Source organism: Theropithecus gelada, chromosome 4 (assembly GCF_003255815.1).
Source record: "Theropithecus gelada isolate Dixy chromosome 4, Tgel_1.0, whole genome shotgun sequence".
Taxonomy (NCBI): domain Eukaryota; kingdom Metazoa; phylum Chordata; class Mammalia; order Primates; family Cercopithecidae; genus Theropithecus; species Theropithecus gelada.
The window spans coordinates 120,655,747-120,670,461 of NC_037671.1; the positions used below are offsets into that span (position 1 = coordinate 120,655,747).

At 37.3% G+C, this 14,715-nt stretch overlaps 1 protein-coding gene and 1 long non-coding RNA gene across 2 annotated transcripts in view; one reads left to right on the forward strand and one right to left on the reverse strand.

Annotated features, from left to right (window-relative positions):
* The window catches only part of SHPRH (SNF2 histone linker PHD RING helicase), an 84,051-nt gene extending 74,946 nt beyond the window's left edge, over positions 1 to 9,105 (forward strand). The window contains exons 28-30 of the mRNA XM_025383841.1: positions 306 to 484; positions 5,624 to 5,704; positions 7,133 to 9,105. Coding sequence (XP_025239626.1) covers positions 306 to 484; positions 5,624 to 5,704; positions 7,133 to 7,229 — 357 coding nt within the window. The 3' untranslated portion in view covers positions 7,230 to 9,105. The remainder of the gene's footprint in view (positions 1 to 305; positions 485 to 5,623; positions 5,705 to 7,132) is intronic.
* Positions 8,067 to 14,715, reverse strand: part of LOC112623427 — a 72,533-nt gene continuing 65,884 nt past the window's right edge. Inside the window, exon 3 of the long non-coding RNA XR_003119134.1 lies at positions 8,067 to 10,696. This is a non-coding gene — a long non-coding RNA (uncharacterized LOC112623427). The remainder of the gene's footprint in view (positions 10,697 to 14,715) is intronic.

The following is a 14,715-nucleotide window of genomic DNA, read 5'->3' on the forward strand; positions in this document are numbered from 1 at the left end:
TCTTTCTCTTTCTCTCTTTTTCCTCTAACCTCGTATAGTTTAATTTGCATGCATCACATGCATCTGTCTTGTGATTCCTCTAGATATTATGAAGAACAAGAGAGCTTATATGATACTTTTCTTCATAATTAAAATCAAGCGACAAGTTTACATTTTCTACAGTTGGTTATTTTGCATTTAAGTTTCTTAGCTGTTACGTTTCACAATAGTAATAGATAGCATTAGACATATTTAAAGTGAGCTATTACATACTGCTCTTATTTTAACTGATCCAGCTAAAATTAAAATGTACCTTTCTTTTTTAGGAGAACCTTTCAGCATTTAAACGTGATCCCCAAATCAATATTTTGCTGCTGCCCCTGCACACAGGTTCTAATGGATTAACTATCATTGAAGCAACTCATGTTCTCTTGGTGGAGCCCATATTGAACCCTGCCCATGAGCTTCAGGCCATAGGGAGGGTGCACCGAATTGGACAGACAAAGTAAGGACTAAAATTAGAATCAGTCACATTTGCTTCAGTTTTCTGAGAAACCAAATCAGTCTTTAGACTCTTCATTTATGTTCATCATAGCCTACTTGTTTTTAATTACTTCCTTAGATACTACATTTTTTAATTATTTAATTATTTTATAACTTATTTATTTATAACTTTTTAATTATTTAATTAAAAGGCATGAGATTTCCAACCCTCCCTTCTCTCCAAGAAGCAAACCCCCAGATTGTCCCAAATTTTTCTCTTCCCTCCCACAAAAACCTTATCACTTTATCCAAAAAAACTTGTTAGAAATACTTAAGACAGCTACAAAGTTGAAGGCATCCATCATGCCTTTGAGGAGAATGGAGTTTTGTCTAAAGTAGTCCCGTGTTTAAAAGAAGAAATACTTTGTACATGACTGAAAATAAATGGCTCCTTTTAAAATTCTTAACCTTAAGAAAAGACACCTCCTAGGTCAGCTCCAAGAGATGATTAGATTCAGTTTAAGGCCCAAAGCAAACCTAATAGTGAATATTATTATATGGCATGTATTAGCTTTATTCATATATCAGAATAGACAGTTATCTTTGATAAGGCCTGCTAAATGTGTTACCTTCTGGATGTTTAAAAAAGAAGTATCTTTTTTATTTAGAAATGTTAAATATCTTCGATGTTTAAAAAAGAAAAAACCACACACATCCATAATAAGCACTTATTAAATCAATATTTATTGAGTACCTACTGTATGTCAGGCATTATTCTAAATACTGAAGATTCAAATTGAATGATACATAATTTGTTTCCCCAAGTAGCTCACTGTGTAGTACAGGAAGCACGATTTAAAGTGTTGGGTAGAATGTGCAGAAGTATAATAATAAAAGGACTGTGTTAACAAAAGAAGGTAATGATCACTCGAGCCCTACAGAGTCAGGAAAGGCTTTATGATGTTGAGTCTTGAAGTAATAATTATTTCAAAGTTGGCTGGAAAAGGGTAGTCACACAGCCAAAGAGAGTTAGATATGCAAAAATACAGTGGTGGGAAATGACATGACATTTCTAGGGACTATAAGGAGTTTGGAATTGTTGCAGTATAAAGTATGAGAAAGGGATCATTGGCAGGAAATGAAGTCTTCTGTGTCATACTCAGAAATGTAGACTGCCCTGTAAGTAGTAGCGGGAGAGAAAATAAAGGATTTACTTGTAAACAGGGAAGAGACATGTTTATTAAACCCCTTAACAAATAGGGCAAAGTAACTGTAATAAATGCAGGCTTCTTCTAACTTACCACCAAGTGTCATTTAAAATGCAGTCACGTCTTTACTTGTTTTTTTGTTGGTTTTCTTCTATGTTTTTAAATATTGATATTTTGTCCTACCAATGTTCTTCTAAAGCATAGGCTGGACTGGTCTCATATTTAAAACCATAAGTCCAAATGGCCATTCAGCATTACCCAACAATCTTACTACGCCTCCCAAGTGAATCTGTTTTTTTCTACCTTTTGAGGAGTCTGTCTTAAGTCTGTCTTCTTTCTCACCATTGCAATCTTGCCTCGTACAGGGGAACCATATACAATCAGATTAGAAGTACCTCATCTTTCCATCATCAACTTGAACAGTCTGCCTGCATCAGTACTCAATGCTTTTTGGTAGATTTTTATTGAGTATCTTCTGTGTGCCAGGTACTGTTATGGGAACATGAGATATCCTCATGGAGCGCAATTCTAGCTGTAACGGGGTTGGTAGACAGAAAGATGGTAAACAATAAACATAAGTACAATCTAGACTATGTTCGGAGCTGGAAAAGTAGAGCAGGGTGAGGAAGTAAGAGTGCAGTGTTTGGGCAGGAAGGCATGCAAGGCCTTATTGAGAAGGTCTGAGCAAGGACTTGAAAGAAATGGGAAAATGGGAAAGTTAGTCATGCAGCTCTCTTGCAAAAGAATGTTCAAGTAAACAGTGCATTCAGTGCAAAGGCCCTAAGTCAGAAGTATGGTATGTTAGAAGAATAGCAAGGAGCCACAGTTGCTAAAGGGGAGAGAAGCAGGAGTTGAAGTGAGCGCGCTCAGTGGGGAGAGGGATTATATTGGGCCCAGGAAGCCACTGTGAGGACAGTGCTTTTGCCCTGTGTGAAATCAGGAGCCATTGGAAGGCTTTGAGCAGAGGCCTGGCATATCTTAAGTTTTAGAAGAATCATTCTGAGTGCTATGATGGGGTGAGAGTAAAGGGGAACAAGGGAGAGTAGAAACAGGGAGAGTCTTGGAGGCTATTGCAGTCGTCCTGGTGAGAGATGAAGGTGACCTGACCATGGAGGTAGCAGTGCACATGGTGAGGAGTGGTCAGGTTCTGGATATATTTTGAAGAAAGAACTGATATACTTTTGGACAGACTAGACATGGGGTGTGAGAGGGTCAAGGATAACACCATGGGTTTTGGCTTGGATAACTAGAAGGATGAAGTAACCAGCTGAGCTGGAGAAGTCTACAGGGTGGAACAGATTTGGTAAGAGAAGAACTGACATCCAAATGGAGATTTCTTTTCTGTAACTAGATGTACAAGTCCATTAAGTCACGAGACTGAATGAGATTACCTAGGGGTGAGTTTAGATAGAGATAGAATTTAGACAGAGGACCATGGACTGAACTCCAGGGCACCAAATTTCAACTATTCTAGGAGAGGAGAAGAAACCAGCAAAGGTAACAAAGATCAAGCAGTGAGTTAGAAGAAAACCAGAAGATGCGTGTCCTAGGAGCCAAGTAAAAAATGTACCTCAAAGAAGAGGATATGGTCACCTGTTGCAAGTGCTGTGAAAAATGTCAAGGAAGATAAGGATTGAGAATTGATCATTAGATTTAGCAACATGGAGATCAAAATCAGGTTAAGTGGTAGAGGTGACAGTCTGACTTTAGTTTTGGAGAAAATGGGATTTTGTGTATTTCTTATTTAACAAATACTTGTATAACAAAGAGAGGTTAGGTAACTTGCCCATGGTCAGACAACTAGTAGAAGCGGTAGCAGATTTCAGGCACAGCCATTCTGCCTTCACAGTACAAGCTTTAACCACAGTGCACTGCTGCTTCTGTGTGGCTGGTACAGCTAGTATTTTGAGGAGTTTTGCTGCAGAGAAAAGGAAGAGAATGAGATCAAGAGAAGTATTTGTTTTTCCTTTCAAATGGGAGAATTAGTAAGAGAATGATTCATTAGAGACAACAAAAACTAGTGAAGGAGGAGAACAGGGAGAATGCTTGACAATGTCCTTAAGTAGCCAAGAGGATACGGGATGGAACACTGAAGTGGAGGGAGGGGTTGGTAGGCAGGAGCATGGATATGTCATCCAGTAATAAGCAGGAAAGTACCTCATATGCCTTCCCTTTTATTACAGCAGAAGTGTCCCTTTTCTTTCAAAAGCCACTCATTCATTTGTCCTGGACTCCATTCCTTCTCGTATTTTCAAGGACAGGTATACATTTCCCTTGTACAGGTTGAGTATCCCTTAACTGAAATGCTTTAAGTGTTTTGCCTTTAGAATTTTTTCAGATTTTAGAATATTTGCATATACATAGTGAGATATCTTAGGAATGAAATCCCAGTCTAAACATGAAATTTATTTATGTTTCATATACAACTTCTACACATAGCCTGAAGGTGATTTTATATAATATTTTAAATAATTTTGTGCACGAAAGCAAGTTTTTACTGTGTTTTCACTGTGACTCATCACATGAAGTCAGGTGTTGAATTCTCCACGTCACGTTGGCACTCAAAAAGTTTTGGATTTTAGAGCATTTTGGATTTTGGGTTTTTGGATTAGGGATACTCAACCTGTCATATATTACTCCATAAATATGTCTTAATATTATCCATCTTTAAAAAGGAAAAAACACTCCGATACATCCTACCTCCATCTCTACTTTTTTATCCCCCATTCTCTGTCAAACTGTCTGGTTTATTTTTCTCTCCACCATATCACTGAAGTGAGGCTTATAACATTTTTAGTGACCTACTTCTTGCCAGTGGTCTGAGGATTCTTTGTCTACACCCCTTCGATGAATTTTTCCAGTCTTAGGGCTTTAGGTAGCTTTTACGGGTTGACGACTCTCAGGTATATATTCCCCAGCCCAGACGTGCCCATATAACTCCTGTCCCAGGTGCATATATCCAGTTCTAGCTCTGAACACATATCTCTGGACTCACCGTGGATACCTGTCTAATAGTTATCTGATAGGTTTCACATGGACAAAACAAAACTGTGTTGCATCTGCACTCTCACTCCCACCCTGAGCTTTCCCCATCTTATTATGTGGCACTGTCATCTGTTCCTGCCCAGATCAGAAATCTAGGACTCTTCTATATTTTTGTTTTCACATCTCACATCCCAGTCATCTTTTAAGTTTTGTCAGCTCTGCCTCCAAAAGATATTCCAAATCTACTTGACTGCTGTCTTCTCCACTGACACAACCATAGTGCATTCACCCTTACTTACCCAGATGACTACAGAACTTAACTGACTTCTCTGGTGCTCTTCTTGCTGAACCAGAAGTACATCCTCCACACAGTCGCCAAAGGGATTTCTAAAGTACAGTCAGGTATACATCAAATCATGCATACAAACCCACCAAGGGCTTCCCATTATAACCACAATACAATTCAAATCCTTGGTCACATCCTGGAAGGCCCTGTGTGACCTGGCCCCTGCACACTTCTCCACCCTTATTTTCACCTCTCTCCCTTGCTTACAGGATGCTTCTGCCATGCTAGCCTTCTTTTGGCCTCTTGAACATGTTAGACTTGTTCCAGGCGTGTTCCCTTCCCGGGGAATGTGCTGTTTCTTCCGTTTGGATGTTCTTCCTACTCCTCCTTTGCCTACTGGCCTCATTCCCATCACTGTTGTTTCAGTTTGCATGTCAGCCTCCTCTCAGCATTATATTTATTTGAAACTGTCTTACTCCTTTATATGTTTATCGTCTGTCTCTTGTTAGAATGCCAGTTCAGGAGATTAAATAGTTCATTTTATTTGCTGCTGAACCCCTCCCAGCACCTGCCACAAGTGGGCACCAACTGACTGATGAATATAGCATGTAAAATGTGAAGTCAGTTTGTACTGATTCGTTTTACTGTGTTTTTAAGCTTAAAATTCTTCTGTACCTTCTAGACCTACTATTGTACACAGATTCTTAATTAAAGCAACAATAGAAGAAAGAATGCAGGCAATGCTGAAAACTGCTGAGAGGAGGTAGGTAATAATTTATGACAAGTAGAAGGGGGAAGGTTTTCCTGTTAAAAGTTTGTATCTTTGGAACTTCTTCACTTAGATGACAACAAAAAATACAACACAAATACTTCTTAAAAGCAAGGTCTGACCTTTTGCCTTTTCACTGTTTCCCAGTCAGTGCACCAGACTTTGTATATTTGAATTAATGCATTAATCATAACATAAATATAAACTATACTACATTTCTTTGCCACGTTGGATCACTTTCTAAACAAAATATATCTTTATGCCTGACGTAAGCCTTAGTCTCATATGTGTAAACTAAACTCTTATTGCCACTTTCTACATCACACTTGTTAGTCACGTGCAGGTATAAATATCTGAACTTTAAAATTTGATTTTAAAATTTAAAATTTGACTGTAAAATTTAAAATTTGGGAGTCTGAGGCAGGTGGATAACCTGAGGTCGTGAGTTCGAAACCAGCCTGGCTAACATGGCGAAACCCCGTGTCTACTAAAAACACAAAAATTAGCCAGGCGTGGTGGTACACGCCATAGTCTGAGCTACTTGGGAGGCTGAGGCAGGAGAATCGCTTGAACCCAGGAGGTGGAGGTTGCAGTGAGCCAAGATCGTGCCACTGCACTCCAGCCTGGGCACCAGAGCAAGACTGTGTCCCAGGGGGAAAAAAAAAAAAAAACTTAATTGGTTAAGGTTAATTGTGGTGTCAATCCAAAGACAAAACAAAAGCAGAGAGACCAAACCAGTCTTAATTTTAAAAGCTTGACTCTGGAATCATGGAATTTTCTAATATTTATGGTATAATTTATTTAAATCTTTTTGAAAACATAAATCTTTCTACATCTTTAGGAGGTAGGTAGGATTGGAAGGTACCCAAGGAAGAGATGATTGCCTTCGAAGGGATTGTCACATAGCAAAGAAGCAATTTGAAACCACAAATTTTCTTCCATTGTTGATTTCTGGGAAGGAAAGAGGCTTCCACAGGAGCCTTTTTACCTAAAACATGAAGGCTTTTTAAAGTTCTTGTTTCCTTGTGTATCAGACTTCAGTGATTTTTATTTAGGTTGTTTTAATAAAATAACAGTTATGAGTTGTTTGAAATTCTCTTGAAACAATTTAACTTTAGGTGGTAAGAAGGTAATTTGTAAGGTGAGAGCCTTAGTAGCAGTTGTCAAGGGTTTTATTCTTTGTTCTGTTAATTGCACAGAGAAAAAAACATTTTGACAAACCCTAAACGTAATATATAGAAGTCTTCACTAGTTTTGACAAGGTATAACAATGATCTTATCACTTGCTTTCCTCTGGGAGTTTCTTATAGCCCAGTTACAAAAACTTAAGAAAAAATATGTGTCTAGTTCGTATTACTACAAATACAATCGCTGATGGCTTGGGGTTTCTTTCTGACTGTGCTCATTTGGAAAACCTTGCAGTCACACGAACTCATCAGTGAAGCATTCAGAGGCTTCCGTCTTGACCGTGGCTGACTTGGCAGACCTGTTTACCAAAGAAACTGAAGAGCTTGAATGAACTACACTTGATTCATTCCATGGACTTTAGTGTATTAATAAACTTTCATAGCTGTAGAGCAAAGTTAAAAGTTTTAAAAACCCAGTAGATAACAGTTACCACTGTTCCTAGTTGAATGAATTTGTTTCTTGTTCTGGTTATACAGTGGCCTAGTACTTACTGAGTCCTTTTCAATATACTGTTTTCAAAAGATCTATAAAGATTTTTAATTTTACACTCCTAATAAAATATTTATTTTTTGTCCCAAATAATATCTATATCTGACGATACAAGGGAATTAAGAGAGGTAATGTGTACTTTTCTTATGATAAGATCAGTCATAAAAAGAGTTGGAATAAGAAAGTAAACTAGCCTAGTTTTATATGACCTGGTATATTCAACCAACATAGATCTCAGTTTTTGGAAGGGCCTTCAGTATCTTTAGCACATGATTCACCAGTATCTTGTTAGTAATATTTTAAGTAGATGGTGAATTACATTAACTCATTTTTTGAGTAGGCTTATACCATAACTTTACAATTAGTAATTTTGCAACTCCTTAGAATAAGTTAATGTCAGACAGTTATTTCTTTCTTCTGCATCTTGCTACTGAAAACAAAAACAATGAAAATACTCATATTTCTATTATGTGTAAAGTGGTGTTAGTGTAGACAGTTAACTCCAAATAGATTTTTTTAATGTATTAATGATTACCTTAAAATTATCCGCTTTCTCTACTCTTAATTTTTCTTATTGTTAAAGTTTTTATATGTTGTAAGATTGATGTATCTGTAAATATTGCAGCTTTTATGATTTTGTTTTATTATAACATGGAAATATGGCAGGGTTTTGTTTCAATCATTATTATACTGATGTCTTGGATTCTTTTCCTCTCCCATGTTCTTGTGTAACTAGAACTTTTTAGCCAGTGATATCTGAATTCATGGTAGAGTTGTTATTTCACTCCAGTTGTTCCTCCCTTAAGCACGAGTCTTTGACCTTTTGAACAAGAGAATGCCATGTTCACATAAGCGAATAGTTGCAAGTGGTAATAACCAAGTGTTCTTCTTCTGTGAGGAATTAATGGACTTTGAAATTGCTGAATAAGGAGTAGCTTGTTATATCCTAGCCATTTGATGTAATACAAATGTTCTTGTTTGGCTTCCTTTTCTTTGAGCCTTCAGAGTTTTAAAGGACCCTCTTTGACCCTCAGGACTTACTAGCTCCTAGTCAGCTGCCTGGAAAACTCATAGAACCATCCCCTGGATCCCATTTGTCCGAGAGGCTTTGGTGCTCAGTTAAGGTGCATTTTCTTACTCTAGGTTTATAGAGTGATGTAATTCAACTGAAGAAAACACACACATGCTTTTGGTGCTTATTCTTCAGTTAAAAGGAAGTATGCATTGATTCTTTTATATGAAATTAAATCAAACTTATTTTTATAGCTCTTTACATATTAAAAAGAGCTTTCCTGTACATTTACATGTTTAATTTGCCCAACAATCTTGTGAAGTTGATATAATTAATATCATTCCTGTTTTAAAGGTAGAGAACTGAAGTTCAGATACATTGAAACTTTCTTAGGACATGTAGCAAGTAAACAGTGGAGCCCAGGTACCCTGACTCCATATCTTACATTCTTTTACTAATAACATGTCATGCTGAGATTCAGAAGGCCCATGCTTATAATTTAAAAATGAGACTACTTCAGTATTTCTTTGTGTTTATTTTCTACTATTCCTTTCTGAGCTATGTTTTAGAGAAAACAATTTGATATGCTTCAATTTTGTAAAAACAAATTACATATATATATAAAAATTATCTGTATTAGACAAAAACTGTTTTTATTTATTTCTGTAAGATATCAATTAAATAAATATTTTAGGGGAAATGAAAATTGTGGAATTCTTTGATTTCTGAGCCTCAGAACATATGGGGTTTTTTTATTTTTTCTTTCAATAAAAGATATCAAAATGGCTAATGCTACAGAATCCCATATTTTATATACATTTGTTACATCTTAAAAACAATTGTGACAGTTTCCAATTGTTCAAAACAAATACAAATCTGTTCCTCACATTTTCTTGGCTGCAAAGGATTTTTTAAGTTTTCTTCCTCTATTATTTTATAGCCTCTGAAATATTACTATGTTTATAAGTAGTTGTTCTTAAATGGGTGCTATGCTAATGAACCAGTGAGAAAAAGTGAGATAGCCGCAATTGTTAGAATAGCCCCAGTCATTAAACTTAAATGTGTTTGGACCTGGAGAATCATTTTCTGTTACATGATTCCATGAGTTTACTAGAACTGAAAAGATATGTACAACGTAAAGTGCATATACCTTACTTCACAGCCGTTTTGCTTCAAACCCAGATAACTTTACTGTGTTTATTGCAGCATCAGTGTTTCTCTTTGTATGTGACCTGAGCTGAATAAGCCATGCATTCAGTTTTACGAATTGTTATCTTTCATAGCACATGAACAACAAACTAAAAATCTTAACATGATAGTTCAACATGCAACTACTAATACTTTACAAATAATGATCAGACCAACTATTTATCTAAATATTTAGGAACTGAATTTAACAGTGCAAGATTAATCACCAACACAAGCTCTCCTTTCAGGTGGACAAAGTAAGAAATCATGTCTTTTTAATCTCCTGCTCTCATTTAATAGCTCTTCCAGTGTGCTTAAGTTATTTGTGTTTATTAAACGACAAGATAACCTTTCAGAAATGCAGAGATCACCCATGCTGAATAACCTCAGGCTTACTTAATTCAAATAAAAGGTGTCTTTCAATCTTTCTAGAATTTAGGTAAACAAAATCCCACAATGTGCCATTTCATAATTTTTAACTGGCATACAAATGCAAAAATAGAATGTAAAAAAAAAGAATTTAAACCAATTAAATGAATTAAAAACCAATGCAAAAACAAAAAGAAGGCATTACAACAGAATACTACAAGCAATGCATTTTAAGCCTGTCTACTCTAATAAAGGACATCTAGTCAGTAAGACTTCTTCAAAGTGAGATCAGTTAACTTTATAAAATTTTCTGTTTACAAGAATCCTTATGTACCTCTGTTACATTGTGAAGCCGACATGAATGCTTATCACATGTAAGGGTTGAATATGAATCATTTGCAAGCCTTCCCTTAGAGGAAGGCTATGTAAGTAATTGATAACCCCAAAGGGGGTTCGAGCCCTGTGCTAGGTATGTGGTGTTGCCTCTGAGTTACAAAACAGATAGTATCACATCCAGAAAATAGCACGAGTACTTGGCAGAGGCCAGAGTTGCCATCTCCAGCCTTCCCCTGCCTTCAGACAGCCTTTCAGGGGCATGTATAGCTCGTCTTTGAAGAGTGAAGGTCCCCACACCATCCTTGTATCTTCTTCATTTAATGTCAGTGACTCTCAATACTGACTTTGGGGACTGACTTTGTTATTTTGAAACCAAATTTTTATTGCAGCTTACGCTTCTTTTCCTGCAAAATAGAAATTTAAAAAAAGCAGCCTCCATTATCTGTATAAAGATCTTTGTATAGGTGACCACTATTATTAAAATCAATAACTTTTTCTCTCCCTATCAAAAAATCAGCCTTTTTTAAATGGTCTGCCTTTCCAAACCCTATTGTTATCTTTGTCTCTCCAGTAAACCTGTTGTTAATGCTCCACACCTGCCTAGAGAGCATATTAGAGGAGCGATTTGTCCAAAGACACATTTTCGATCTATGGGATCTTTCCAGACCTGTGATTTGTACGTGCGCACAGTTCTGATCACTGACCCTTCCAGTGTTCTAAGGAGCAAACATTGGTGCTCAAATTGCCTTAGAAATCATTTCTGTACATTTTATTATTTATTTAGGTTATACTTACTGAAATTACCTGTGGTCATTTTCTGCCAAGACTATTTAACATTTACCGCATCATGTCCCTAATTCTTTACCCAGATCCGTAAGGCACTTCATGCATGCCTCTTCTGTTCTCTTGGCTTCCCATAATCAAACAACTGCTATCTCCAGTTATTTTTCCAGAGCCTTTGTAAAAATTTCCATTGACTGAGAGCATCATTGCCTGTTGATAACGTTGAGTGTATTTTTCCTTTGTTCCAGAATCATGTCTTCTTTGGTAAATGCAAATCTGTGTTTTAAACAGGAATGCATTTTAGTTTCTGATCTTTATCAGAATGTTTATAAGTGATTCCGCTATTAAACTGTGAAAGCATCAGTGTGGAATGTTGTATTTACCTAAAACTTCCCCAGTGCTTTTCACTTCTCAAGTCCATAATTATAATCATGTTAATGTTTATGTTCTGCAACTGACTGTTTTCTACCCTGCACTCAGATTTGCCTTCCCAGGTTTTCTACCAGCATGATAGGGTGCAAGTAAAACTTTACACCTCTGTAAGAGGCACTTCTGTCTTTTTAATAAGTTGTTAATGATGACTCAAGCAGTCATCTCGTTTACCCAGTGATTTATTTTTAAGGGATTACTCTTTACGCATACAGCAGAAGATTTAGCAAGTTTCCTTCTTAAAATGGCTTTGGTCTTTCAAGCAAGATAAAGATCTCTACTGAGTAAACCACCTTTTTTATTTTTATTTTTTTATTTTTTATTTTTTGAGACACAGTCTGTGTTGTCCAGGGTGAAGTGCCATGACAGCTCACTGCAGCCTCAACTTCTCAGGCTCAGGTGATGTCCCCACCTCAGCCTCCCGGGTAGCTGGGACTACAGACATGCACCACCACACCTGTTTATTTTTTTGTAGAGACAGGGTTTCGCCATGTTGCCCAGGCTGGTCTCGAACTACTGGGTTCTAACAATCCACCTGCCTCGGCCTCCCAACGTGCTGGGATTACAATAAACCACCTTTTAATTCTCTCTCTTTTTCCCTTCCTTTCTTCCATTATTCCTTATTTCCTTTTCTTCAATCTTATTTCCTCTTTGGTTTTGAAACTGTATGTTTAGACATTGGAAAAAGCAATTTATCCACCATTACATAAAAAGGACGCTTATCAGACCACTGCCCAGGCATTCCTAACCGGAGTCAGTGGACTTATGGAGGGAAAGAAGGTCCACAGGTGAGCTTCAAAGGGCAAACTCCCAACATTGTGTACCTTCCAGCTGCTTCCTAGAGACAGAGTTTCATATTGTCTGTCAGATTCTTAAAGGGATTCAAGGCCTAAAAGGACCCATTGCCATAGACCATCAGTTTCGAAGTGTGATCCTTAGGGATCTCCAAGACCAAGCAGTCTGAAAGGCCCTGGGATTTTCTTCATATGTGTCAATGAAAACAACATAACACATTTATTAACAAAGCTGACATGAGAAGCTGCTTGCCTTCAGTTAGGGAACTTTAAAGAGATTTGCAAAATTGTACAACAATGCCATTCTTTTCACTAAGTCTTTGTTTTATTTTAGAAAATAGTTATTTTTCATTTCACAATGTGTTATTATATGTTAACATGTAATAGGTTTATTATTTCTAGTTAATATTTTTATATTGCTTAGTTTTAATTTCTAATAAGGCAAATAGTTGTAGATATAACCCATATAAACAAAAGCAAAGTCTCAATAGAGTCCTTAATCATTTTGAAGCATATAAAGTATTCTTGAGCCCCAAAAGTTTGAGAAACATTGATCGCTTGTATCATCTTCAGTTTCTCTCCATCAAGAACAAGGCAAGGAATTGGCATAATTTTTTCCAGCCAAGCTCATATCAAGGTGCTATATGCACATTTGTAGAAAGAAGTCTACCCACAACAGGTGCATTGGCTCACACCTGTAATTCCACCCCTTTGAGAGGCTAAGGTGGGTGAATCACTTGAGGCCAGGAGTTCAAGACCAATCTGGGCAACATAGTGAAACCCCATCTCTAGTAAAAATAAGAAAATTAGCTGGGTATGGTGGCGGATGCCTGTAATCACAGCTACCAGGAGGCTGAGTTGGGAGGATCACTTCATTTTAGGAGGAGGGAAGGAGGAAGAGAGGGAGGGAGGAAGGGAGGGGAAATCTGGTGGACTTAGTATAACAAGGAGTTTGATTTAATTTTGCACCTTATGCTTTGTTTGAAAAAAAATTAAATGGTTAAGGTTGCATATGGTAGCTTTTTAAACCAAACCCTGTCTCCATATGAACGTAAAGTGGACAGTGATGTTCTGTGCTTTGTAATCAAAGAGATAATTGTCACCTGTAATGGTCAGTTTTATCTATTAACTTGGTAAGGCTGTAATCCCATTTGTTCAATCAAACACTAATCTCTGTGTTGCTGAGAAAATATTTTGTAGATGTGATTAACATCCATAATCAACCTATTTTAAATAAGAGAGATAATCCTAGATAACCCGGAGGATTTTATTCAGTCATTGGAAGGGTTTAGTAACAGAGTGGAGCTTCCCAGAAGAAATGCTGCTCAAGGACAGCAACTTCAGATCATTCCTCTGTGTGCCAGCCTGCCCTCCCTGATGGCTGGCCCTCCAGATTTCAGACTTATCTAGCCAACTCCTACAATTATGTAAGCCAATTCTTTGGGATAGATCCCTTAATTTATTGCAGCTACTGGTTTGTTTTTTTTTTTTTTCTCTGAATTGTGACTGGTACACCACCCTTGGGAAAGACTTTCAAATGTACAAAAGAAGGTACCCAAACTACCAGATTTTTGCTCAGCAGATGGTGATACTGTTTATGCTGCAACTTTTAAACAGCACTATAATGTTTCTAAAAAAAAATACCCAAAAATGTTTAGCCATGACCTAAACACATAAAGAATAAAGATTGTGAAAAAAAAGAGAGAGAGAGAGAGAAAGAGAAGTTGGCTAGACGTGATGGCTCACATCACACCTGTAATCCCAGAACCTTGGGAGGCCCAGGTGGGCAGATTGCTTGAGGCCAGGAGTTTGAGATTAGTCTGACCAACATGTGAAAACCCTTTCTCTATTAAAAATACAAAAATTAGCTGGGAATGGTGGCCCATGTCTGTAGTCCAGATGCTGAGACACAAGAATTGCTTGGACCCGAGAGGAGGAGGTTGCAGTGAGCTAGATCATGCCACTGCACTCCAGCCTGGGCTGCAGAGCAAGACTGTCTCAAAAAAAAAAAAAAAAAAAACCTTGGGTGGGTGATATAGTTTGGATATTTGTCCTTTCCAAATCTCACGTTGAAATTTGATCCCCAATATTGGAGGTGGTGCCTGGTGGAAGGGTTTTGGTTATGGAGTTGGAACCCTCATGAATGACTTGTTACCATATGTGTGATAATGAGTGAGTTCTTACTCTGTTATTTCCCATGAGAACTGCTTGTATGAACAATCTGGCACTTCCCTCCTCTCTCTCCATCTCTTGCTTTCTGCTTTTTGCTGCCATGTGATGCCTTTCATGAGCTTTTTCTTATGAGATCTGCAGATCAACACCAACACCCTTATTCTCATCCACTTATCAGTCACATGTCACCTATCAATGGAGATGAGAGCTAATCACTAAGAAAGGAGAGTAATTGGACTCTAATT